General features: G+C 43.1%; 1 protein-coding gene and 1 long non-coding RNA gene across 3 annotated transcripts in view; one reads left to right on the top strand and one right to left on the bottom strand.

Moving 5' to 3' along the window:
• Positions 1-19,713, bottom strand: part of LOC132159297 (ribonuclease inhibitor-like) — a 42,777-nt gene extending 23,064 nt beyond the window's left edge. The window contains exons 1-3 of the mRNA XM_059568821.1: positions 19,427-19,713; positions 13,128-13,301; positions 10,840-11,013 (exon numbers count right to left, since the gene is read on the bottom strand). Coding sequence (XP_059424804.1) covers positions 10,840-11,013; positions 13,128-13,301; positions 19,427-19,713 — 635 coding nt within the window. The remainder of the gene's footprint in view (positions 1-10,839; positions 11,014-13,127; positions 13,302-19,426) is intronic.
• Positions 2,510-3,858, top strand: LOC132159424 (uncharacterized). 2 transcript variants are annotated; one of them, XR_009437836.1, is made up of 4 exons: positions 2,510-2,607; positions 2,691-2,774; positions 3,210-3,369; positions 3,456-3,858. It is a non-coding gene; the product is annotated as an uncharacterized LOC132159424 (long non-coding RNA). The 2 variants fall into 2 exon arrangements; XR_009437837.1 differs by lacking the exons at positions 2,510-2,607; positions 2,691-2,774 and adding an exon at positions 2,834-3,052.
• Positions 19,714-25,211: the final 5,498 nt, after the last annotated feature.

Raw genomic sequence — 25,211 nt, 5'->3', positions numbered from 1 at the left:
ACCGAATGATCATACCAGTAACGCTAGGTTGTTTTCATTTGTTTGTTGCGACACGCAGGCTGCTAGTCTAGTTCAGGGTGTTAGCTAACACATGCTGTTTCGCCTTTTTTACACTGTTCAAGCATGTTGAAATGTGTCTAGCTTCAGTACGTAGCCAAAGCTTTACATCTAGTGTTTTCTTACAAAACTAACGTTGTATATAGGTTGTTTAAATGATTTTGTTTGTCTGAACAAGTAGCTGCTAGTCCAGTAGCTAGAGTGGCTAGCAATTGTTAGCTAACACCTGCTGTTTTGCCTTTGTTACAGTAACTTACAGACTGAGGTTAAGCAATGTTGCTAGTTACGTTACATGTAGAAATGTAACTAGCTACAGTAGGTATCCAAAGCTTTACATCTAGAAAGACTTAAGTATAACTTAAATTATTTGGTGTTTTCTAACAAAGCAGAATGATATAGGTTGTTTAAATTATTTTGTTTGTCAGATCAAAATATGCTGCTAGTTCAGTTCACAATGTAGTTACAGTGACTAGCAAGTGTTAGCTAGCACGTGCTGTGTTGCTACTGTACTTCTAGGATTTAAGGGGATTATGATGAGTTATATTTATCTGAAGTGCTGTACTTTTTATGTTTGAGGACAGTGCTGTTCACTTGAATCACTACACTGAATGAGTACATTTTATTTTTTAACAATTTCACTGTTCCACGTTTGGCTGATCTTTTTTTTTTTACAGCTTTTTTTTTAACAATGTGGTTCACATTTTCTTGCAGATACTTTGACTGGAGCATAACTGGTAAACTTCACACAAGAGCCCTACTGTTGGACAATCGTTTTGGCTTTAAAGGTAAATGCATTGTTAGTTAGGGTTAGGCTAACCTTCACACCTCATGTTCCGTGCGAGTTCAACAGGAAGCAACAATCCATGGAAGATGTTGAGCGTTGGAAAGCTACAGAATTCAGGCAGTTCCTCTTGTACACTGTCAGCTTAAAAGGCCTTGTACCAACTCAAGTGTACAACAACTTCATGCTGCTTTCAGTTGGCATTACCATCCTACTGAATGTGTCCCTGTGTGCTGACCTTGCAGACTATGCACACAGAATATTGGTTCTCTTTGTTGATCACTGCAGCAAACTTTATGGAAAAGAACATGTGACATACAACATGCATGGATTGGTGCACCTCAGCCAAGATGCCAAAAAGTATGGTGTCCTTGATAACATCTCATGCTTCCCATTTGAAAACTTCCTTGGGCGTCTGAAGAAACTGTTGCGCAAGCCTGCACAACCACTGGAGCAGGTTGTTTGCCGATTGTCGGAGAGAAGTCAGCACAGCAGAACAAACATCTCCAAAACAAGGTCCTTGAGAGAGCACAAACATGGACACTTCTCAACGGTCTTTCTGTGAAAAAGCAGTATGAGGAGTGTTACTTTCAAGACTTTGTTGTGAAACGTTCATAGGGAGACAACTGTGTCCTGTTGGAAAATAAAGACATAGTTGTTATACAGAATGCCGTCATTGATGAAATGGACAACACTTTGCTCATCTACAAGAGGTTCCGGAACATGGTTGATTTCTTCACTTACCCTGTAGAATCTTCCAAGCTAAGCATTTTTCATTTATCTGGCCTATCAGATACACTCCGCTTTACCCATATAGCAAATGTGCAGAAGAAATATTATCTTCTTTCTTGCCCGGATGGAAAGGCTGGTTTTCCGTTGATCTACTTGTAAAAATGACTGCTTTTTTGAAGGGGTGAGAATTTAATTTATTTTGCCTGGAAATTAATCAATTTTTACTTTATGCACGTTTTTCCTCTATTTTAGATGCTGTTTGCCATTGTTCAGTTTATTGATGAGGAGGATCAGCCATTTGCAGTGGTTCCACAAGTGTGGCTCAGCGAGGGCATGTGCTATTGGCCCCCATTTAACCTCCGCAAAAAAAACAAAGGCAACAATTTAGCCATCCGCTGCACGCCTCCACACAGCACCTGGGAGAAACATCATTTTAAGTTTATGAAGGGAGCAGGTAAATGGTTCTGACATGTGCATTTGCATTTCATCTGTGTATTTTCTTTGTCTGTTTATGGTGGATAACTGACTTTCATTCATTATTCCCTGCTCTAGAATCTTGGCAAGAGGCGATGAGATATTTGGTGCGCTTCCAAACAGGTTATAGCGTTGAAACGACGGACGATGACAAGAAGAGAAAGAGAAAATCAAATTCCAAGTACAGACCCCAGGCCTCTTCTGATAAAGAGGAGTCTAGTCTTCCAGACGCACCAGCAGTGCTGTCGTTTGGACAACCTCTTTTGAGCTTTGAAAACATTGTTCCTGGTAACAAGGTTTCAGTGCTGCCCGATACTCCAGAAGTTGCATCGATTCCAGAAAACGTGGAAAATGTTGTGCCATCTGTAGACTTCAGAGGTGGTATGTAAAATTGCTGTGATGCTTGATTTGTGATCCTGCCACTAAACTATACCCTTTGTTAGATTTTCAAATTTCTGTTTCCTCTTTCCAGAGACTCCAGAATGAAAAACAAGCCCTTAGGGAGGAGAACCAAGCTCTGAGAGAGGAGAACCAAGCTCTGAGGGAAAGCACTGCACGAGCAGGTAAGAACATGCACAAAAAAGTCAAACTTAGGAAAGAGTACGTGATGTATGTACAAAATTACCATATGCCTTTCATTTTGTAGCTTCGGATGACAGCGGCTCACTTCAAGAGCAGGTGAAGCAAGTTGGGACAATGTTGAAAACGTTTGCTCGCACTGGGCAATCAGGTACAACTTGCAAACAACACCTGTGGTTGTTGGTTTAATTCCCACTGGGGCCACTGGGGCAGATCAGACCTTAATGCTGCGACGTCTTGAAGAGTTTGGCGATGTTGTGCGTAGCATGGACAACAAAATGGACACTATGCTGCAACATTTCAGTGCCAATGTGTCTGTTGGAGAGTTATCCCTGCCAGGGGATCTGTTACTCCCCCCTAGACACCCAGGAAGATTTGGCGTTGCTTGACAACAGTTTGAGGCAGGATAAAGAGCTCCAGGAACGATTTGTAAGTGTGCTGATTTCGTTTATAACTCCATAGGGTAATCTAAAAAGTAGAATTAAGATTGTACACTGCATATTCTACAGTCTGAATCCACACCCTGTCACATTTTATATGTATGTATGATAAGCTTCAGAGAAATGTAATTTGTAAGCTTTTTCAGCTTCGGTTTTTGGCAAGCAAATGTGGGAGGGACCTAAAGACAACCGTCTGGCGGATGCTTCAAAGTATCTTCTCTAATCACCTTTCCATCAATACAACCTGGACTGGAGTTGGGGATAAAGCATGATTTAGAGACATGTTCCTTAAGACCATTGTTCAAAGTAAGTTGGATGTAAAAAAAAATGTTTAGTAGATGTGTATGGCATTATGCCATTCAAATGGAATGACAGATCTGTATTTTCTACAGGAGCCATCCGGAAGAACCCGGCAACCCAGGATGCCACTGATGAAGCCGTCCAGGTTAACGTTACGTGTTACCTGAAAGGAGCATCTGACCGTGAAGGCGGAAAAAGGCGCCACACAGCTGAGAGGGACCCACAGCCGACCCCTTAAACCTAGGCTGACTACTGACACCCCAGCATCACTGACAACTGGAACCCTTTCTTTATCCTGCAGTCAGTAACATCAAGACCCCTAAAGAAGCCAGAAGTGTCAGACTGCACTCACCCAATCCACACTGTTCACTGTATATATTATCATAGTGCTTAACTCTTATTATATTGTTAAATATAGCTTGTAAATCCTTGTGCCACAGGTCAGCATTGCAGTTATATCTGTTCTACTACTGATTTTACCTCAGTATTTTATATATATATATATATATATATATATATATATATATATATATGTGTGTGTGTGTGTGTGAAGATGTTTATCACAGATACAAGAGACATCTTGTAACACAGGTCAGCAATGCCATTATAATGGTCTATTCTACTCCAGAGTTTTATTCTAAATTATTACCACTTATCTTATTGTTAGAAATGGCTTGTAAATGTGATGTTATACCTGAATTTCTTTTGGTGTCCTGCACATTCTTTGGTACCAGATATACTCATTACTTATGTTTACTGGTAATTCTTTTCATCCCAGAGCTGACCTCTTTATATTATTAACAATTATTGTAAGTGTTATAATTTGCTTGTAAGCTAAGGCTGTTTTAACAATTTAATTGGAAACCTGCATGTTCTTTTGTGTGTGTGTGTGTGTGTGTGTGTGTGTGTATATATATATTTTTTTTTTTCTTTTTTTCTGTTATTTATATTTCAGTGATCTGACATCATGTTTCAATGACAGTTACTGTACTTTGAAATGTGGAATTAAAACTTCAAATGGAAATTTGTCTGGTTAGATCAATCATTATTCTTGATAAACTGCATTATATATATATATATATATATATATATATATATATATATATATATATATATATATATATATATATATATATATATATATATATATATATATATATATATATATATATATAGATTTTTGTAATTATTTTCATAATGATACGCTACTGCTTTCAAAAAATACAACATTTTAGAACATAATTCAAAATGGCAGACACCTAAAATGGCTGACACAGCCATGATATCATTTGACTCTACATGACCCGCCGAATCTTAACGAGACCAGTTTTGGGATTTTTGGCTAAAGCATTCAGAAGTCAAGAGTAAAAATATGCATTTTTCATATCTCCTGACCACTAGGGGACACAGCACTGAAACACTGCAGGTAGTCTCGGGTCATGCTTTTTATAACACACACCAAGTTTGGTATCAATAAGCGAAACCATTGTGGAGATATAGCCTCATGTCCACTTTTGCATGCTTCTCGTAGAATTTGTTCACGTGCTATTTGGAAACAGTATGACTAATCAGATTGAATTCCATAACTTTTTCCAGAGTGGTCTGAAGGTGATCTGGTTCAAATTTCATGACAACTAGTTCAACGGCCTAAAAAAGTAGTTTTTACGAACAATTGAAAATAGCCGAAAAACTAAACCTAAACATTTTTTCATTTTGGTGTCCTTTCGCCTCGGCATGAGCCAAGGAATCAGAGGAAAATTTTGTAAGAATTTTAATTTTGTGTGTGACGAGTGGGGCGGGGCCGAGGGACATGGTAACGTGGAGTGAGGCCGGTGGAGTGATTGGAGATGAGCTACACCACCGGTCTCGAGTCCCACGTAGGAGATGGAAGGATATAAAACTGGATCGACGACAGTGAAGGATGAGAGAGGACCAGGCCTGGGCTTTATTTTATGTTTTGCTTTTTATTTGTGCGCATCAGTCATCCGTGAGGTGCCGAAACCTGGGAGAAGGAGGGACGCATTGCTGAAGATCCCTCGCCGCTGTGGTGAATCCGCTGTGCCATCGAGCAGGCGAGGAGGATGCCGCCACGGACGCTCGAGGCGGTGGGCTGGAGAGAATTGCCGGGGACGGGCGAGCTCGCTGCCGGTTGCCCGTGATGTGGAGGGGCGGCTGCCGTCCGTGAGGGAGCGGAGGAGTCGGCGCCGTTCGCCAGAGAGCTGGAGCCGTTCACCGGGCGGTGGAGGAGTGTCATGCCATCCACAGAGGGCCGTCCAGTGCCACCGCCAGGCACTGCGGAGGAGATCACCCAGTTGGTGGAGGGCCGAACAGCAGTGCGTCTGGGAACCAGAATTTTTTTTTTTTCTCTCTCCCCTCTCTCGTCTCTGTCGCTCCTCCTTCCATCTCCTTTTCTCTCGCCTCGTCTGTCCTACCCCCAGGTTCCCGCAGGTCCCCATAAGCGCGGGGGGAGGGGGGGGGGGGGAGTAGAGCGCAGTCTCGAGGGTATGTGACGAGTGGGGTGGGGCTGAGGGACGTGGGAACGAGGAGTGAGGCCGGTGAAGTGATTGGAGATGAGCTACACCTGCGACCCACCACCGGTCTCGAGACCCACGTAGGAGATGGAAGGATATAAAACTGGAGCGACGACAGTGAAGGACGAGAGAGGACCAGGCCTGGGCTTTATTTTATGTTTTGCTTTTTATTTGTGCGCATCAGTCGTCTGTTTGGGGCTGAGGCGCTGTTTTGTGTTTATTTTGTGATTATTAAAGTTTAATTTTGATTGTCCACCGGTTCCCGCCTCCTTCTTCCCGGCGATTAGGAAGTTATATTATTACATTGTGGTTTACAGTTCAAAAGTTATTAGCATCATTTTTTTTAAGTTTAGACAAGTGATAGCGCTAGAGAGTTAGAGACTCCAAATGTGCTATGGTAACTTTTCTCACTGTCCTCTATCAGAGTGCCAAATTTAACAACTGGGCTGCCATTTCGACTTGCAGCGAAAGAAAAAAATCAAGCTTACGGATACAATAGGTGCCTAAGCACCTTCGGTACATTAAATTTCATGTAAATCATCCATGCTAACCTGGGTCACGCTCAAATTCACATGACCCAGATGGCAGAAACTGCATCTTGTTTGCTTTAATTATTTTACAGAAGCACAGCGTTTCGCTGTTATTCTAAGTGCACACAAATAAAGTACATAGATTCGAAAGATTGATTACTTTTATCTGTATGACCAAAAATGACGGAGTACAAAACAAATTCCCTCTGCTCCGACCATTTAATAATCGCTCTGCTCCGCGCTCATTGACGCCAGAAACACCACTCCACCTTCACTCCGTGGATAAAGTATTTCAGTGTATGTCAATTTTATGTTCATAACGTAGCCTATATCAAAAAAAAAAAAAGAAACGGAGGCCTACACCATCACCGACCCCCACTACTGCATCTCGCCCACAGCGGAGGTGCCACAAGCGGTGTGAGAGGAAGCAGAAGAGGGGTAAGCGTGGAGGTATCCGGGCTAGGCTAACGGCTAACCCACACAATCCATCTATCCCCACCATCGTACTGGCTAACGTACACTCGTTAAAGTCGCCTAACCGGTTCACAAACAGATTAAAGTGTGGCCAGAAGGATCATCAGAAGTTCTTCAAGACTGCTTCGACACAACTGACTGGAAGATGTTTAAGCAGGCTGCCACATGCAATAACACCACTGACCTCCAGGAGTACTCAGAGACTGTCACTGCCTACATCATCAACAAGTGTATTGATGATTTAACAGTCACAAAAACCATCACTGTCCGGGCCAATCAGAAGCCGTGGATGACGGGAGATCTACAGACTCCTGAAGATGCGGAACGCTGCCTTCAGAGCTGGAGATGAGGTGGGCCTGAGAACAGCCAGGGCCAACCTGTCCCGTGCCATCAGAGAGGCTAAGAAACAGCACTCCAGGAGGATAGCCCATCAATTCAGCGACAGTAGAGACACTAGGAACCTGTAGCAGGGGATACAGACCATTACGGACTACAAGCCCCCACCACGGACCTGTGACAGCAACATCTCTCTGCTAAATGAGCTGAACACCTTCCTCGCTCGCTTTGAGCAACAAAACAGCACCACTGCACTGAAGACTCCACCTCCTCCTGGCGATCAGGTGATGACGCTGACCCCCAGACAACGTGAGGAGATCCTTCAGCAGGATCAATGCACGCAAAGCTCCGGGTCCTGACAACATCCCTGGTCGTGTACTGAGAGACTGTGCTGCAGATTTTACTGATGTCTTCACAGACATTTTTAACATCTCACTTAGTCGGGCAGTTGTTCCCAAATGTTTCAAAGCTACCACCATCATTTCAGTCCCGAAGAAGCCATCTCCATCCTGCTTCAATGACTACCGTCCTGTTGCACTTACTCCCATCCTCATGAAGTGCTTTGAACGCCTAGTCATGCACCGCATCAAGTCTGCCCCCCCTACCCCCCTCCCTGGACCCCTTCCAGTTTGCTTATCGGTCCAACCGGTCGATCGATGATGCCATCTCCATTGCCGTCCACTCAGCACTCAGACATCTGGACAAAAAAGACTCATATGTCAGAATGCTGTTCATAAAATTCAGTTCAGCATTAAACACAATCATCCCTCAACAGCTCATTTACAAACTGGTCAAGCTGGGGCTCAACACTTTGCTGTGCAACTGGCTGTTGGACTTTCTGACTGGAAGACCTCAGGCAGTACGGGTCGGCAGCAACACATCCAGCACTATCACACTGAACACTGGGGCCCCCCAAGGATGTGTGTTGAGCCCCCTCCTCTTCACTCTACTGACCCATGACTGCACAACGTCACACAACTCCAACCTCTTCATTAAGTTTGCGGATGACATGACTGTGGTGGGTCTCATTAGCAACAGAGATGAGACAAACTACAGGAGCGAGGTGAGCCGCCTGGCCAGGTGGTGCAGGGACAACAATCTCTCTCTGAACATGGAGAAGACGCAGAAGATTGTTGTTGACTTCAGGAGAGTGCACACTCAGCATGTTCCTCTGACCATCAACGGTGCGACTGTGGAGAGAGTGAGCAGCACCAAGTTCCTGGGTATACACATCACAGAGGACTTCTCCTGGACAGAACACACAGCAGCACTGGCCAAGAAATCACAGCAGCATCTTTACATCTTCCGCAAACTGAGAAGAGCCAGAGCCCCGCCCCCATCTTGTACACCTTCTACAGAGGCACCACCGAGAGCATCCTGTTGGCTGCATCACTGTGTGGTATGGCGCCTGCAATGCGTCCTGCCGAAACACTCTGCAACGCATAGTGAGAGAAGCTGAGAAGATCATTGGTGTCTCTCTCCCCTCCCTCCAGCACATTTACAGAACCCGTCTCACTCGCAAAGCCCTCTGCATCACAGGTGATCCCACCCACCCATCACACAGCTTCTTCAGCCTGCTACCATCAGGGAGGAGGCTGCGGAGTCTCCAGGCCAGGACCAGCAGACTGAAGGACAGCTTCATCCACAAGGCTGTCAGGAAGCTTAACTACCTCCCGAACGCGGCCCCCCCCCCCACTAATATACGATGACATGCACCAGTCACTTTGTGCCAAATGATAAAGGCACAACCTCTAAATACTCGTCTTTTCGACATTTTATGCAATGAATTGGGAGCGCATTACAAACAGCTGCTTCTGCACACTTAAGTCCGCTGGTTGTCTCGGTGCAGAGTTCTATCAGAACTTTTTGATTTGCGTGAGGAAGTACTACTTTTTCTGTGAAAGCGCAGAGCACTAAGCAAGAATGTCTGCACGGTAGTGAAGCCGGAAACCAAAGCCAGTTATTAAATACATATTAGAGAAGTAAATTAATAAATGATACATAGTTTATCACATAAAAAATGTATATTTCCTATTTCCTTATGCATTCGCTCTGTAAAAGTTAAGAAAGAATCATCATTTCTATATTTTTCCGTCAAAAATACAACCCGAGTAGCAAAGGGAGCTCTCGAACAAACACCATTATTAGGCTATTTTTTAACATACGCAGAGCATAGACAAGACGAGATTTAGGACAGATAAAATGTTACTAAATAATACACTATTGTGATTGCCCGAATGAGAAGCTGAGATCTGATTTCTTCAAATGGTTGTATTTACCATGTTTACTATGGTAATGTTAATGGCTAGCGTGCATAGTTGTATAAAAGTTTCTGCCTTGTAAGGTTCATAATCCACACCAGATCTCAAACAGAAGTTATTTCAAACACTCTCTGCTATCTGAAAGTGAGTTCTGAGCTATTATTATTAACTGTCTTTAACTTTATGAAATTATCCCCAGCACTGATGCTCTCCAGATGAGAGAAACCGCCCCTTTGTTCATAACCTCCTCTAACCTAAACTCCTCTAGCCCCAGTTTGACCTCTTTGAAAGATTTTCATTTTCATTTCACTCTCAACCAGGCACAATCAAGCCCCAGAAGTGACAGTGGAAACCAGACTGACCCAGTTAATGAAATTCAGTTAGCATCTAACGAGAAGTGCAAATGACACTTTATTTATTTACATTTACATTTATTCATTTAGCTGACGCTTTTATCCAAAGCGACTTACAATTGCTATATATGTCAGAGGTCGCACACCTCTGGAGCAACTAGGGGTTAAGTGTCTTGCTCAGGGACACATTGGTGTCTCACAGTGGATTCAAACCCGGGTCTCTCACACCAAAGGCATGTTTCTTATCCACTGCGCCAACACCACCCAGGTGTTTGTGAAATTAAACAGCAGGGCACCAACAAACCTAAACTCACTAGTTCAATCTTATGTGGCCTCCAGAAGTTTGTGCTCTGCAAGTCAACAACGCCTTGTGGTGCCATCTCAAAAAGGTTCAAAATCACTCTCACTGACCTTTTCCTGGACTGTGCCCAGCTGGTGGAATGACCTCCCAATCTCAATTCAAACAGCTGAGTCTTTACTCATTTTCAAAAAACATCTAAAGACTCATCTTTTTCGCAAGCACTTAACCAACTAATACTAGCACTTACCTTTTCTTTTCTATTATATTCATAAAGAAAAAAACATGGCTATGCGTTCTGTACTAGACTACTTGAGACTTTTCGTGGCACTTTTATACTGTTGTTGTTCTCTTGTTGGTTCGATTGCTTCTATTGTTCTCATTTGTGAGTCGCTTTAGATAAAAACGTCTGCTCAATGATTAAATGTAAATGTAATGTAAATGTAAATATAAATGTATAAACATGCACACACACATAAATATAATATTTATCAAAAGTTGTATGAATCTTTTCTTAGAAGGTTGGAATCTGTATTAAAGGTAAACGATGGTAAACACATTAATAAAATACTAGCTATAATACTGGCTATTATTTTCTCCAGCCCCAGCCCCGTTATATTAAGAAAAAAAATTAAAATAGACTACTGTAACATTACTAGCCATGTAACATGTGAAATGATGTAAGATACTCACATCAGTGTGTTGAGTGTACAGTGTTTATCCTGCAGAAGAGCAGCGATCTGATTCACTCGTGTGTCTCCTCCTAGTTTATGTCCCCTCAGATTCAGCTCCCTCAGGAGTAACGGGTTTTTACCCACAATTCCAGTCACATACTGACAGGCTTCATCTGCAGCAGGACCCAAAAACCTGCAGAAGAGAAGATGAAGCTGGAATCATTTCAATGTGCATTGGATCACAAAACATTTAAAGATAATCGAACATTGTTTGTAACAAAAAGTTCTATTTCAAGTTTAAACAGTTGAACATTTAAATATACATCTTTTTTTGTAAGTTAAAAGTAAATTCTTCACACAAAAAAACTCAGGGGCAAAAGGTCACTAGATCATGATTCTCAAAAATCTCAAGATCTTTCTGGCTTTTAAACAGGAGATGAGGAAAGTAAGCAAAGAGATAACTAGCTTGTGACAGCTAAGCATCCATAGTCTACTCTTCTCCCTTTACATGCTACCCTTGGGAGATATCATCAGGAAACATGGTGTTAGCTTGCACAGTTATGCTGATATGATACTCAGCTCTGTATTTCTTCGCGGCCCGGTGAAACACACCAATTAGAAAAACTAATGGAATTGATAGTCGATATAAAAAACTGGATGACGAGTAATTTATTACTGCTAAATTCTGAAAGAACAGAGGTGTTAATTATAGGACCTAAAAACAATGCATGTAATCAAGTCAAGTCAAGTCACCTTTATTTATATAGCGCTTTAAACAATATAATATTGCGTCAAAGCAACTGAACAACATTCATTAGGAAAACAATGTGTCCATAATGCAAAATGACAGTTAAAGGCAATTCATTATTGAATTCAGTGATGTCCCCTTACGAAAATTAACCATGGTTTTACTACAAATAAAACCAAAAAACCATGGTTCCTATAGTTAAACCATGGTAACCACAAATTAACCATGGTTTTGCTATATTAACCATGGTTTAACCATGGTATGTGTAGTAAATCTGTGGTTATACAAATGGTAGTCAACACGCCAAAAGACCATGGTTTACTACAGTTTTACTATAATAAAACCATGGTTATTTTTCGTAAGGGTCATCTCTGTTCAGTTTAAATAGTGTCTGTGCATTTATTTGCAAGTCAACGATATCGCTGTAAATGAAGTGTCCCCAACTAAGCAAGCCAGAGGCGACAGCGGCAAGGAACCAAAACTCCATCGGTGACAGAATGGAAAAAAAAACCTTGGGAGAAACCAGGCTAAGTTGGTGGGCCAGTTCTCCTCTGACCAGACGAAACCATCAGTTCAATTCCAGGCTGCAGCAAAGTCAGATTGTGCAGAAGAATCATCTGTTTCCTGTGGTCTTGTCCCGGTGGTCGTCTGAGACAAGGTCTTTACAGGGGATCTGTATCTGGGGCTCTAGTTAATAACATAAAAAACTGTCTAAGGCTTGATGGCTGCTCTGTCAATTCTTCGTCATCAGTTAGGAGCCTAGGTGTGCTATTTGATAGCAATCTTTCCTTGGAAAGCCACGTTTCTAGCATCTGTAAAAGTGGATTTTTCCATCTCAAAAATATATCGAAATTACGGTCTATGCTCTCAATGTCAAATGCAGAAATGTTAATCCATGCATTTATGACCTCAAGTTTAGATTATTGTAATGCTTTATTGGGTGGTTGTTCTGCATGCTTAGTGAACAAACTACAGCTAGTCCAAAATGCAGCAGCAAGAGTTCTTACTAGAACCAGGAAGTATGACCATATTAGCCCGGTCCTGTAAACACTGCACTGGCTCCCTATCAAGCATCGCATAGATTTTAAAATATTGCTTATTACTTATAAAGCCCTGAATGGTTTAGCACCTCAGTATTTGAAAGAGCTCTTGTTACATTATAATCCTCCACGTCCGCTGCGTTCTCAAAACTCATTTTTATAATCATTTTGGCAATTTGATAATACCTAGAATATCAAAATCATCTGCGGGCGGCAGATCCTTTCCCAATTTGGCACCTAAAATCTGAAATAACCTACCTAACATTGTACGGGAGGCAGACACACTCTTGCAGTTTAAATCTAGATTAAAAAATCATGTCTTTAAAATGTCTAAATAACCTGTAACTTTTAACACAACTAAACTGTGCTGACATTTATCATGAAAACAGCAGCAACATCTGATCTTTCATGTTTGATCAATAATAGAATAGAATATAACATAATTTAATAATATTTATATATAATAAAAAAATTCTTTTTTTAAAAAAACTTATTTATCATTATTTCATCAGGTCTCACCTCAGTGTGTTGAGTTGACAGTTTGGATCCTGTAGTAAATCACTGAGCAGCTTCACTCCTGATTCTCCAGGATCATTTCCTGTGAGATCCAGCTCTATCAGATGTGAAGGGTTTGATCTCAGAGCTGAAGACAGAGCTTTATAACCTTCTTCAGTGATACTGCAGTCTGAAATTCTATTTAAATAAGATGTTATTCTTCTTTATAACACAGATTATCATACAAGTACATGTTCTAGAATTAAGAAAATAAAAAGATGGAATTCTGGCCTAAATTGACTCTTTTTACAGTAAAGCTGGGTAAAGTTATAAAAATGAAAATGAAAACTACAAAAGAATTCAAATTTTCCACAATTATAACCTACAGTTGCAATCAAAATTACTCAACCCCTCAGAGATTGCAGTACTTTACAAATACAAGCTTTTCTTAAGATCCAGGATAAAATAAAAATTGCATCTATAACAGTTCACTGGCATATTAAAAGTGATAATGTCAATATATAATGTAATATTTTTGAGTTAAAAGATTTTAATAAGAGAGCTATGTCATAATCATTCAACCCCTATTCAACATTGCTGTTTTACTTGGCAGTCTATGGGACAGTCACAAGCCTCCTGGTTTTCATCCAAAATAACTTCAATTGTGTTCCAAAGACAAACAAAGCTTTACGGGTTTGGAAGGACATGTGGGTTAGTAATTTATGACAAAATTTTAATTTGGGGGTGAAGTGTCACTTTAAGTCACTTATTTGCCTGGTGGGGGATAAAAAAAGTCTCAAAGCACAATTAAGCCTTATGAAACTTGATACAAAACAGAATTAGCTTGAGCTGTTACACATACACACAGTTAGATCATACATATGAAGTTGAGTAGCAAAAATGGCAAAATAAACAGAGATCTCACAAAAGTTGTAGAGAATAAATAATTTTATTACTTTAGAAAGTCTAAGGCTGTATGAAGATTTACAAGACATTAAAATCTCCAGCCTTATTCCTTAGCTTAACCCTCTGGAGTGTAAGGGTATTTTTGGGGCCTGGAGAAGTTTTGTCATGCCCTGACATTTGTGCTTTTTTCAGTTTCTTATCAATATCTGAATGGGTAAAGTCTAATCTCACTGTAAACAGCACAAACTGGGCTATAATTATATGTAAAATGCATGTATGAACATGATTGTGTTTTTGAGAAAAAATATATTATGCGTGGTTAGTGAAAAACTTAAAATGTTAAAACACTTGAAAAAGGCAAAAAAAAACACAGAGAGAACATTGGTTCCCGGGATTTTTGAGAACTGGAGCTTGTAGCCTAGAATTTTTCTAAATTATGTGAAAATCATCTTGTTTACTCACTTACAGAAAACAATATATTGATTTACATTTTCTAAGACACTTTTTGTTGGTAAAAGTCATATGCGTGTAGGCGTCAACTATCATGAATATCATTGTGATTTACACCTGAGAAGACAAAGGCCTGAATAATGAGCTGCATAATGAGCCTCTCAGTCAGCTGTGCCACTGTGAGGGAGGTGTTAAAAGAAAGAATGTGAGAACAAAATAAATCTATATAATTTTATGTTTGTAGTTTATTTAGAATATATTTAATTATCCCACAACATACTTTAATATCCACTTGGGGGAGCAGTTAAACAGTTTATTAGGAACAATCAAAGCTGACTTTCAAATAAATGTTTTTGCATCATTACTCCAGTCACACAATCCTTCAGAAATCCTTTTAACAATCTTATTTTCTACAAAAAAAACATTTATTGTTGTTATTATTATCATTATTATTATTATTAATGTTGAAAATAGCTGAGAATATTTTTTAGGTTTTTTAGGGGGAATAAATTGAAAGAACAGCATTGTTTTTACATTTGTTAGCCTACGGTTATTTATTTGTTACATTTATATTATTTACATCAAGCTTTTGAATGGTATAGTATTGTATATTGTTATTGAAACTTCATAATGTTTCTCTTGATTATATATTTAGTCAGGAATTATAGTATGGAAAAAGTCTTTGGAAAAAGTCTAACTAGTAAAATGTTTACACGTTATGTGAAAACTAGTACAAGTATATAAATAAATAAAAAGACTTACTCATGTTTATGATCTCTGCTGAATAAAGTCCTTCATTCTTTTTTTCGGAGGAAATCCATTTCTCAAATCCTCAACCACATGACATCTTTTTGGGGTGAATTAGGTCTTATTCCTCTCATCGCGAAGCAAACAGTAAAATAAAAACTTGAAGAACAGGCTCGCTGCTTTTTCTTCTGTGTGGGCGTATTCAAGCCGCGCGCTTCAGTTTGAATCTGAATAGCGCGTTCAGCGCGGGGGCGTGATCACATTAGACATAATGAAGGGAGACAGGAAAAACAGACATCGCGTTGTTTTCATATGGATTACTTTATCACAGAAAATCTGTTTTGGTGGCACTTGTTTAGTTTAAAAGTAGACATGTCAAGCTTTCTATAGATATCTCTCTCATGTCTCTTCGTTGAGAATTTACGGAGTTACAGTTCATTTTAATGACGTGTTTGTAAATAAAGATCAGTGCAGACAAAGGCTGCAGACAGCACACCTTGTTTGTTATCTTTATTTTATAAGTGCACAAAGTTTTGTTGTTATTATGTCTCTATCCAAAAAAAGTAGACCCTTTACAGATTCGATTCATGTATTGCTCTTATCTGTACGATTAAAACTGAAAGTGTAATTTAAGTTCTTTTCGGGGTTATCAGGAGAAAATGACTCAAAACGTCTCGGTTACGTATGTAACCCTCGTTCCCTGATGGAGGGAACGGAGACATTATGTCGAACGACATATGGGGTCTCACTTGGAAGGCCAATCGTCTCTGAATTTAAGAGAAAACGCCAATGAAAATTGGCTAGTGGATTAACACACCTGAGCCACTCCCCAAGCCACGGGTATTAATAGGGCGACAGGTGCATCCACTCATTAGGTTTTACGCTGAGGAGCCGAGAACGTGTCCCGGCAACAGCGAATGGTTCAAGGTTGTGGCATGGGGACATAACGTCTCCGTTCCCTCCATCAGGAAACGAGGGTTACGTACGTAACCGAGACGTTCCCTATCTGTCGGTCACTACGAGTTATGTCGAACGACATATGGGGTCCTATGGAAAACACCACAACCTGAACATCGTCACAACCCTGTGGCGCTGCAATTGTCGACAAGCCCTGGCGTGCCACAAAAGCTACGCTTAAGGTCGTAACCTTCCCAAAGCCCCAGCGCAAATTCACTGACCTCGGTACCGAAGGGGCCAAAGGGTGAGCACATCGCTGCTGGAGAAGGCCACGCTGCTGTTCCGCCCACATAAGTTAATGGAAGGGATTTCAACCTTCAGAGAAAGATTGCTTCAAATCTTCCCTATTTGTTCTTTCAGCTTTGGCAAGACAATGGGGAAGCGAGCCTAGGAAAAGGTCGCTACGGAGACCACATCCTACCCGTAGGGAGGTGACATGTGGATATACCGATATGGACTGACCCAGGGGGCAGTACTACATATGGAAGGGGTCTCTGAGGCAGGTCCTACCTTGGAGTAGGGATGGAACGGCTGCCAGAAGAGACTGACAGAACGGGTCTGTCAAGGGAAGACACGGGTTTGCCAAGAGGGAAACCTTACCGTGGAAGAATACCCATATGGGATTACCCGTAGGGAACCAAGCCATATGAACACCTAGCCCAGTACAGGGGCTGACCGGAACTCCGGGCATGCTAACACCAGTACTGGGCCTGGCGACAGACTGCTCCGCCAAGTCTGACTGCCGAGGGTGCTGGAGGATGCTCGACCAGGGTACACCAACCGGGGAACTCTACTGGGAGAAGAAAGGCGCTCACATCCCCGTGTTAGGGGGAATGGCACAGCAAGCGTGACACCCAGCCAGCCCTTCCCGCCAATTACCTGTTACCCAACACACGGGAAGAAACTGGCTCCACACGGAGGTTGTAAAACCTCGCAAAGGTTTTAGGTGTCGCCCAGCCCGCAGCTCGACAGATGTCTGCCAGAGAGGCGCCGTGCCCCAGTGCATAGGAGGAGGCCACACTCCGTGTGGAGTGGGCCCTCACCCCCAGGGGGCACGGCTCGCCTTGGGAATGGTAAGCCAAGGCGATGGCATCCACTATCCAGTGGGCCAACCTCTGCTTAGAGACAGCCTTCCCCTTCTGCTGACCTCCAAAGCAGACCAGGAGCTGCTCAGAGCTTCTAAAGCTCTGGGTGCGGTCCACGTATATGCGAAGCACTCTTACGGGACACAGCGACGCCAAGGCTGGATCTGCCTCCTCCAGGGGCAGCGCTTGCAGGTTCACCACCTGGTCTCGGAAGGGAGTGGTGGGAACCTTGGGCACGTATCCAGGCCGGGGTCTCAGGACAACGTGAGAGTAGGCCGGCCCGAACACAAGGCACTCTTCACTTACCGAAAGTTCTTGGAGGTCCCCGACCCTCTTGATGGAAGTGAGCGCGATCAGGAGCGCTGTCTTGAGAGACAGGAACTTAAGCTCGACTGAATCCAGCGGCTCAAAGGGACCCCTCTGAAGTCCCGCCAGGACAATAGAGAGGTCCCAGGAGGGAATCAGGGGTGTCCTAGGAGGATGTAACCTTCTGGCACCCCTCAGGAACCTGACGATCAGGTCATGCCTCCCCAGGGACCGGCTGTCCACTGCATCGTGATGGGCTGCAATGGCAGCCACATACACTTTCAGGGTGTAGGGTGACAGACCACGCTCCAACCTTTCTGGCAGGAAAGAAATCAAGACTCTGACCGGGCATCTCCGGGGGTCATCTCGGTGAGAAGAACACCAATTCGTGAACAGACTCCACTTCAGACCATAGGCCTGCCTCGTAGAAGGGGCTCTAGCCTGAGTGATAGTGTCTACCACCGATGGGGGCAGATCACTTAGGTCTGCCGCGTCCCATCCAGAAGCCACACGTGGAGGTTCCAGAGATCTGGACTCGGGTGCCAAATGGTGCCAAGCCCCTGAGAGAGAAGGTCTCTCCTCAGGGGGATGCGCCAGGGAGGGGCTGTCACGAGGAGCATGAGTTCCGAAAACCAGGTCCGGGTGGGCCAATAAGGCGCAACCAACAGGACCTGTTCCTCGTCCTCCCTGACCTTGCACAGTGTCTGTGCGAGCAGGCTCACTGGGGGAAACGCATACTTGCGTAAAGCCAGAGGCCAGCTGTGTGCCAGTGCATCTGTGCCCAGGGGGGCCTGGGACAGGGAATAGTACAGCTGGCAGTGGGAGGACTCGTGGGAAGCAAACAGGTCTACCTGGGCTTCCCCGAATCGACTCCAGATCAGCTGGACCGTCTGGGGATGGAGTCGCCATTCCCCGGGGAAAGTGAGCTGTCGTGAGAGCGCGTCGGCTGCACGATTGAGCTCCCCCGGGATGTGGATAGCGCGCAGCGACTTGAGCCACGTCTGACTCCAGAGGAGGAGATGGCGGGCGAGTTGAGACATGCGACAGGCAAGGGCGCACTCCGCGACCTTCGTGAAGACACGGGGGGACAGGGAGAGCCCGAAGGGGAGGACCTTGTACTGCCACGCCTGACCCTCGAAGGCAAACCGCAGAAACGGTCTGTGACGAGGGAGGAACGAGACATGAAAGTACGCGTCTTTCAGGTCGATCGCTGCAAACCAATCCTGGGGCTGGACGCATTTGATAATGCGTTTCTGCGTCAACATCCTGAACGGGAGCTTGTGCAGGGCCCGATTCAAGACTCGCAGATCCAGGATAGGTCGAAGGCCACCGCTTTTCTTGGGCAAGATGAAGTAAGGGCTGTAAAACCCTGTCCTCATCTCGGCTGGAGGGACCGGCTCGATTGCATCCTTCGCCAGCAGGACAGCAATCTCGGAGGAAGGGGAATTTGCTCTTTTTTTGAAAAAGTAGGTGCCACTGGCCGTTTGACCAGCGGCGGAACAGAAAGAAACATAAACTGAAGATTTTCCACCCGGCCCTCCTCCGGGGGAAGGAGTGGCGCTGTCTTCGCCAGCTCCTGAAGAGCAGTTCCCCACATCTCCGAGTTGCCCGTGTCAGGGCAGCTTAGTCGACTTCCTTGAGGACTTCGCAGCCGGGAGTGACACGGGGGGCGCCGCTCTCCTGCGCGGGGCTCGACGCGCCGGCCTCAAAGAACTCTCAGCACGGGGCGGAGCTGGTGTGGAGGACGCAGGGGGGCGCCCACGGCGACGAGCAGGCTGAGGCGCTGCCCGCGACGGAATGGTGGCAACCGGAGGCACACGTCGGGGCAAGATGTGTTGGATGGCCTCAGTCTGCTTTTGCACCGCCGAGAACTGCTGGGCAAAGTCCTCGACAGTGTCGCCGAACAGTACTACCTGGGAGATGGGAGCATCGAGAAAGCGGGCCTTGTCCATGTCCCTCATCTCAGCCAGGTTCAGCCAGAGATGCCGCTCCTGGACCACCAGCATGGACATCGCCTTCCCGAGGGACCGCGCCGTGACCTTCATCGCCTGTAAGGCGAAGTCAGTCACCGTGCGCAGCTCCTGCATCAACCCCGGGTCGGTACCACCCTCGTGCATTGCTTTGAGCGCCTTGGCTTGGTGTACCTGCAGGATAGCCATGGCATGCAGGGCGGAGGCAGCTTGGCCCGCGGCACTGTAAGCCTTGGCAGCGAGCGTGGCCGATAGTTTACAGGCCTTGGATGGGAGACGCGGACGATTCCTCCAAGTGGCGGCGTTTTGTGGGCACAGGTGCACCGCAACCGCTCTCTCCACCTGGGGAACATCCACGTACCCCCTGGCTGCCCCGCCATCGAGGGTGGTGAGGATGGAAGAGGGAGACGAGCGGCTTCTGGCCGTGAAAGGGGCCGTCCACGACTTCGTCACCTCTTCATGCACCTCCGGGAAGAAAGGCCCTGGAGCAGAACGAGGTTGTGAGCCGCGTCCCGCGCCGAGAAACCAATCATCCAGCCGCGAGGGCTCGGGACTGGGTGGTGTAGTCACCTCCAGCCCGATACTCACGGCTGCCCGGGCAAGCATGGCTGACAACTCCCAAGTCAGATTCGGCAGCAGCGACAACACCCGAGGGGGGCAGCCCCGCCGAATCCTCATCCTCAGGGGTCGATAACCCATCCCCCGATGCAGCGATCGACATCTGATCTTCGGGCGGCGCTCCGAAAGACACGCTGGGACCGCCGTGAGACGGCCCAGCAGAATCAATCGGCAGCTGCACGAGACAGGCGCTGCGGGAGGAGTGAGAGGTCCGTGGGGCGTGGCCCGGCGGAGAAGCTCTCACTGTAACCCTCAGATCTCCCAGAGCGCCAGGCGGCGGTCCTCTGCTCGAGCCAGAGAAACAGGGACGGGTGGCGACAGAGGGGTCTGCTGTACTCCCCTTGAGGAGTGAGAGACGCGATCACAGCGCTGCCATGTTCATACGACCACAGTAGACGCATGAATCATCCACGAGCGCAGCCTCAGCGTGTTGGACGCCCAGACACTGCAGACAACGCTCGTGACCATCCACCGAAGACAGGAAACGACCGCATCCAGAAGGACACGGACGAAACGGCATCTTGAAAAAGACGCGAATCGCCCGTGATTTGCTCTTTTAGAAAACTGTCTCTTTTAGCCGAAGCGCCCAGGGGAATCGCCGTCACAGGGACACCGCTGTACCGCGCCATCACACCGACCAGGAACAGCTTCTTTAAAACAAAGATGAATGGCTTTGTGGTGACTGCTCTCATCGACTACTCTGCTCCGAAGCAAAAATCTAATGAGTGGATGCACCTGTCGCCCTATTTATACCCGTGGCTCGGGGAGTGGCTCAGGTGTGTTAATCCACTAGCCAATTTTCATTGGCGTTTTCTCTTAAATTCAGAGATGATTGGCCTCCCAAGTGAGACCCCATATGTCGTTCGACATAACTCATAGTGACTGACAGATAGGGAACGCGTATCCGCGTTAATCAACTTCAAAGGGTTAAAATGTGTTGTACCAGAAAAACTTTCAGGGTGTTGAAGTCAAAAACACAATATTATAAAATGTTTAATCAGAGCAACTGAGAAAAACCTTCATTGTACAGCCAAAGACTTGCAAGATGACCCAATGAAAGAAGGAAATCCATTTCAATGCAGTGTGTAAGAACACTAGACAAGTATCACCTTCAAGTTGAGAGATCTTGCAGAATACCAATCTTGATCAAAAAGTATAAACGGCTGACTTGCTGAACTTCATTTGCATACACCTGTGGAGTATTGGAAGAATGTTTTATGGAGTGATGTGACCAGTTAATCAGCACATTCTACTGTCCACCCTCAAAAAGATAGGCATCTCTGGAACCACACTCCTGTGGTTTAAGTCCTACCTCTCAGATAGATCCTTCAGGGTGTCTCGGAGGGGTGAAGTTTCCACTTCTCTTCTCCAGCTACATAACGTCATTAGGATCTGTTATTCAGAAGCATGGCTTTTCCTATCACTGCTATGCTGATGACCCTCAACTCTACCTCTCATTCCAACCAGATGATCCGACGGTAGCTACTCGCATTGCAGCCTGTCTGAGTGACATTTGTAGCTGGATGAATGACCATCACCTTCAGCCCAAACCTTACTAATACAGAACTGATGGTGGTTTCAGCTAACCCATCGTTTCTTCACAATTACTCTATACAGCTGGGTTCCACCATAACTCCTTCCAGGACAGCCAGAAACCTAGGAGTTGTGATTGATCATCAATTAAGCTTCACAAACTATATTGCCACCACGACCCGGTCCTGCAGATTTGCCTTACACAACATTAGGAAGATTAGACCCTTCCTGTCAGAGCAACCCACCCAATTTCTTGTCCAAGCTATTGTTCTCTCCAGATTAGACTTTTGTAATGCTCTCCTGGCGGGTCTTCCTATGTGTACTATCAAGCATCTGCAACTGATCCAGAATGCAGCAGTGAGGGTTGTCTTCAATGAGCCAAAAAATCTCACGTTACTCCTCTCCTCATTAGGTTACAATTGCTACCAGTAGCTGCTCGCATCAAATTCAAGTTACTGATGCTTGCCTACAAGACAACTACTGGCACAGCACAAATAACCCTAAACTCATTATTTCAAACGTATGCGCCCTCCAGACACTTGCATTCTGCAAGTGAACGACGCCTTGTGGTGCCATCCCAAAGAGGTTCAAAATCACTCTCACTGAGCTTTTCCTGGACTGGGCCCAGCTGGTGGATTGAACTCCCAATCTCAATTAGAACTTAGTTAGTTAGTTAATTAGTCTTCACTCATTTTCAAAAAAACATCTAAAGACTCATCTTTTTTGCCAGCACTTGACCAACTAATACTAGCACTTACCTTTTTCACGTGGGTCTGATTGCTTCTATTGTTCTCATTTGTAAGTCACTTTGGATAATAGTGTCTGCTAAATGATTAAATTTTAAATGTTAGCTGGAAGTGGAAATCATGACCGTATGAAGGACATTGTGGATTCTCTGAAGTATCAGGCCATTTTGACAAGAACTGTGATGCCTTTGGTGCAAAGACTGAAGCGAGTGATCAATGGACTTTCCTGCAGGACAGTCATTCCAAAGTTCACATCCAAATCTACTTCTGCTTGGTTCAGGGATCAGTCAAAGAATGTACTTGAGTGGCCTGTTCAGTCTCCAGATTTAATTCTCATTGAAAATATCTGGTTGAATTTAAAGAAAGTGTCAAACCAAAGATTATCAGTGATCTGGAAGATTTTCAGGCAAGGAATGGGCCAAGACTGTAGTAGAGAGGTAACAGAAGCTTCTAAGGACTTACAGGCAGCATTTATTGCTGATTTTAATTCATAAAAGATCCTGCCAAAATTGTAATAATTTTGAACATGAATGTTTAGAGCCAGTTTGAATTTCATCATTATTCAGTCACATTCTCAGAATCACTCAAAATTGTGTTCTCCGCAGCAAAATGTCTTGCAGGTCACGGGGGTTGTATAATTTTGATTGCAACTGTATTATAACCTTTTGTATTTTACAGTACAATACTTGAGCCTAAACTATACTTACAACACTACATAGAACAAGCAGCTTGAAGAAGGATTTCAATTTTTAATAATATTTTATTATTGTAATTCTTATGTCTTAACCCTAGTTCTGATCGTACAGATAAGAGCAAAAGTAAATCAATTGAATCTGTAAAGGGTTTACTTTTATTTGTATATACACATAATAACAACAAAACCTTTTGCATTTATAAAATAAAGAAAACAAACAAGGTGCACTGTCTGCAGCTTTGGTCTGCGGTGATCTTCATTTAGAAACGCATCATTAAAATGAACTGTAACTAGGTGAATACACAACAAAAAAACATGAGAGATATATCTATAGAAAGCTTGACATGACAGCAAGTGCTACTGAAAACAAATATTTTCTAATAAAGTAATCTATATGAAAACAATGCAATGTACGTCTTTCACTTATCCCTTCATTATATCTAATGCGACCACACGCACACACTGAACGTGCTATTGAGATTAGAATGTTCCGCGTGAAGTGTGCGGCATGTATATGCCCATACCACAGAAAACAAAACAATGAGACTATTCTTTGCGCTGAGAGGAATAAGACATAATTCACCCCAAGAAGATGTGCTGAGGATTACCTCACGATTTGAGTTTTGGATTTCCTCATAAAAAAGAATGAAGCGCTTTATCCAGCAGAGATCATAAACATGACTTTGTCTTTTTTATTTAGTTAAATACTTGTACTAGCTTTCACATAATGTGTACACATTTTACTAGTTAGACTTTTTCTGAACTATAATCACTGACTTAATGCATAATAAAGTGAAACATTATGAAGTTTCATTCACATAATCTAAAATTTCTACTTTACTACTAGTATCAATAATGTTAATAATGTAGTTTATTATTTAGTTTATTTGAGAGCATATAAACAATATACACTTTGGAAATGCTAGTTATGTGATGTTCATTTATATATTTAAACATGACACAATACCATTCAATAACAGTTTGTTAAAGCAGTAATATTGTAAAATATTTTTACTATTTAAAATAACTGCTTTCTATTTGAATATATTTTACAATTTAATTTATTCCTGTGATCAAAGCTCAATTTTCAGCATCATTACTCCAGTCTTACTCCAAGTGTAACAATAAACACTATACCATTCAAAAACTTGGAGTCAATATATATAGAAATTAAAACTTTTATTTAGCATAAACGTGATGCTAAATAAAAATGATTAATATGATAAATGTTACAAACAATGCTGTTCTTTAAATTTATAAAAAAAACAAAAAAAAATATTCTCAGCTCTTTTCAACATTTATAATAATAATAACAACAATAAATGTTAATTTGAAGAAAATCAGAATATTAAAAGGATTTCTGAAGGATCGTGTGACTGGATTAATGAGTGAATAAAGTGAATCTCAAGTTACTTTGTGGGATAATTAAATATATTCTAAATAAACTACAAACATAACAATATATAGATTTATTTCATCCTCTCATTCTTCCTTGTAACTCTTCCCTCTCAGTCACAGACCTGACTATAAGGCTCATTATGCAGGTCATTATGTGGATCTTTGTCTTCTCGGGTGTAAATCACAATAATATTCATGATAGCTGATGCCTACTCGCATATGCCCTTTACAAATAAAAAGTGTCTTCGAAAACTTTAATCAATACATTGTTTTCTGTGAATGAGTAAAAAAGATGATTTTCACATCATTTTGAAGGAAAAATTCTAGGCTACAAGCTGCAGGTTTGACAGTCTTGTGAACAAATGTTCTGTATGTGAAATTCTGGTGAAATCTGCCAAAAAATGTTGGAAATGACATGAACACAAATCTAAGTGAACCTTTTAATTTCATGTTATAAGCTCAAAATAACTCGCTCAGCTGTCATTTTTCTTTTTAAACAGCCATTCATAACATCTAATCTTCAAACTTAAAATACAGCCTTTTGTGATTTGATAACTACATTAACCCATATAACAATTTCGAGTTAATTTTGAATAATTGTGCAGTCCTGATGAAAAGTGTAAAATATTTTCAAATTCATCAAACCTGTAGTGGGTCACTGCAGTCTGTGTAATTAATGGGATACACTTTTAAAATAC

Source organism: Carassius carassius, chromosome 16, assembly GCF_963082965.1.
Source record: "Carassius carassius chromosome 16, fCarCar2.1, whole genome shotgun sequence".
In the NCBI taxonomy this organism is placed as follows: domain Eukaryota; kingdom Metazoa; phylum Chordata; class Actinopteri; order Cypriniformes; family Cyprinidae; genus Carassius; species Carassius carassius.
Note: the sequence above shows the minus strand (reverse complement) of the source record. Positions and strands in the feature narration are given on the sequence as shown.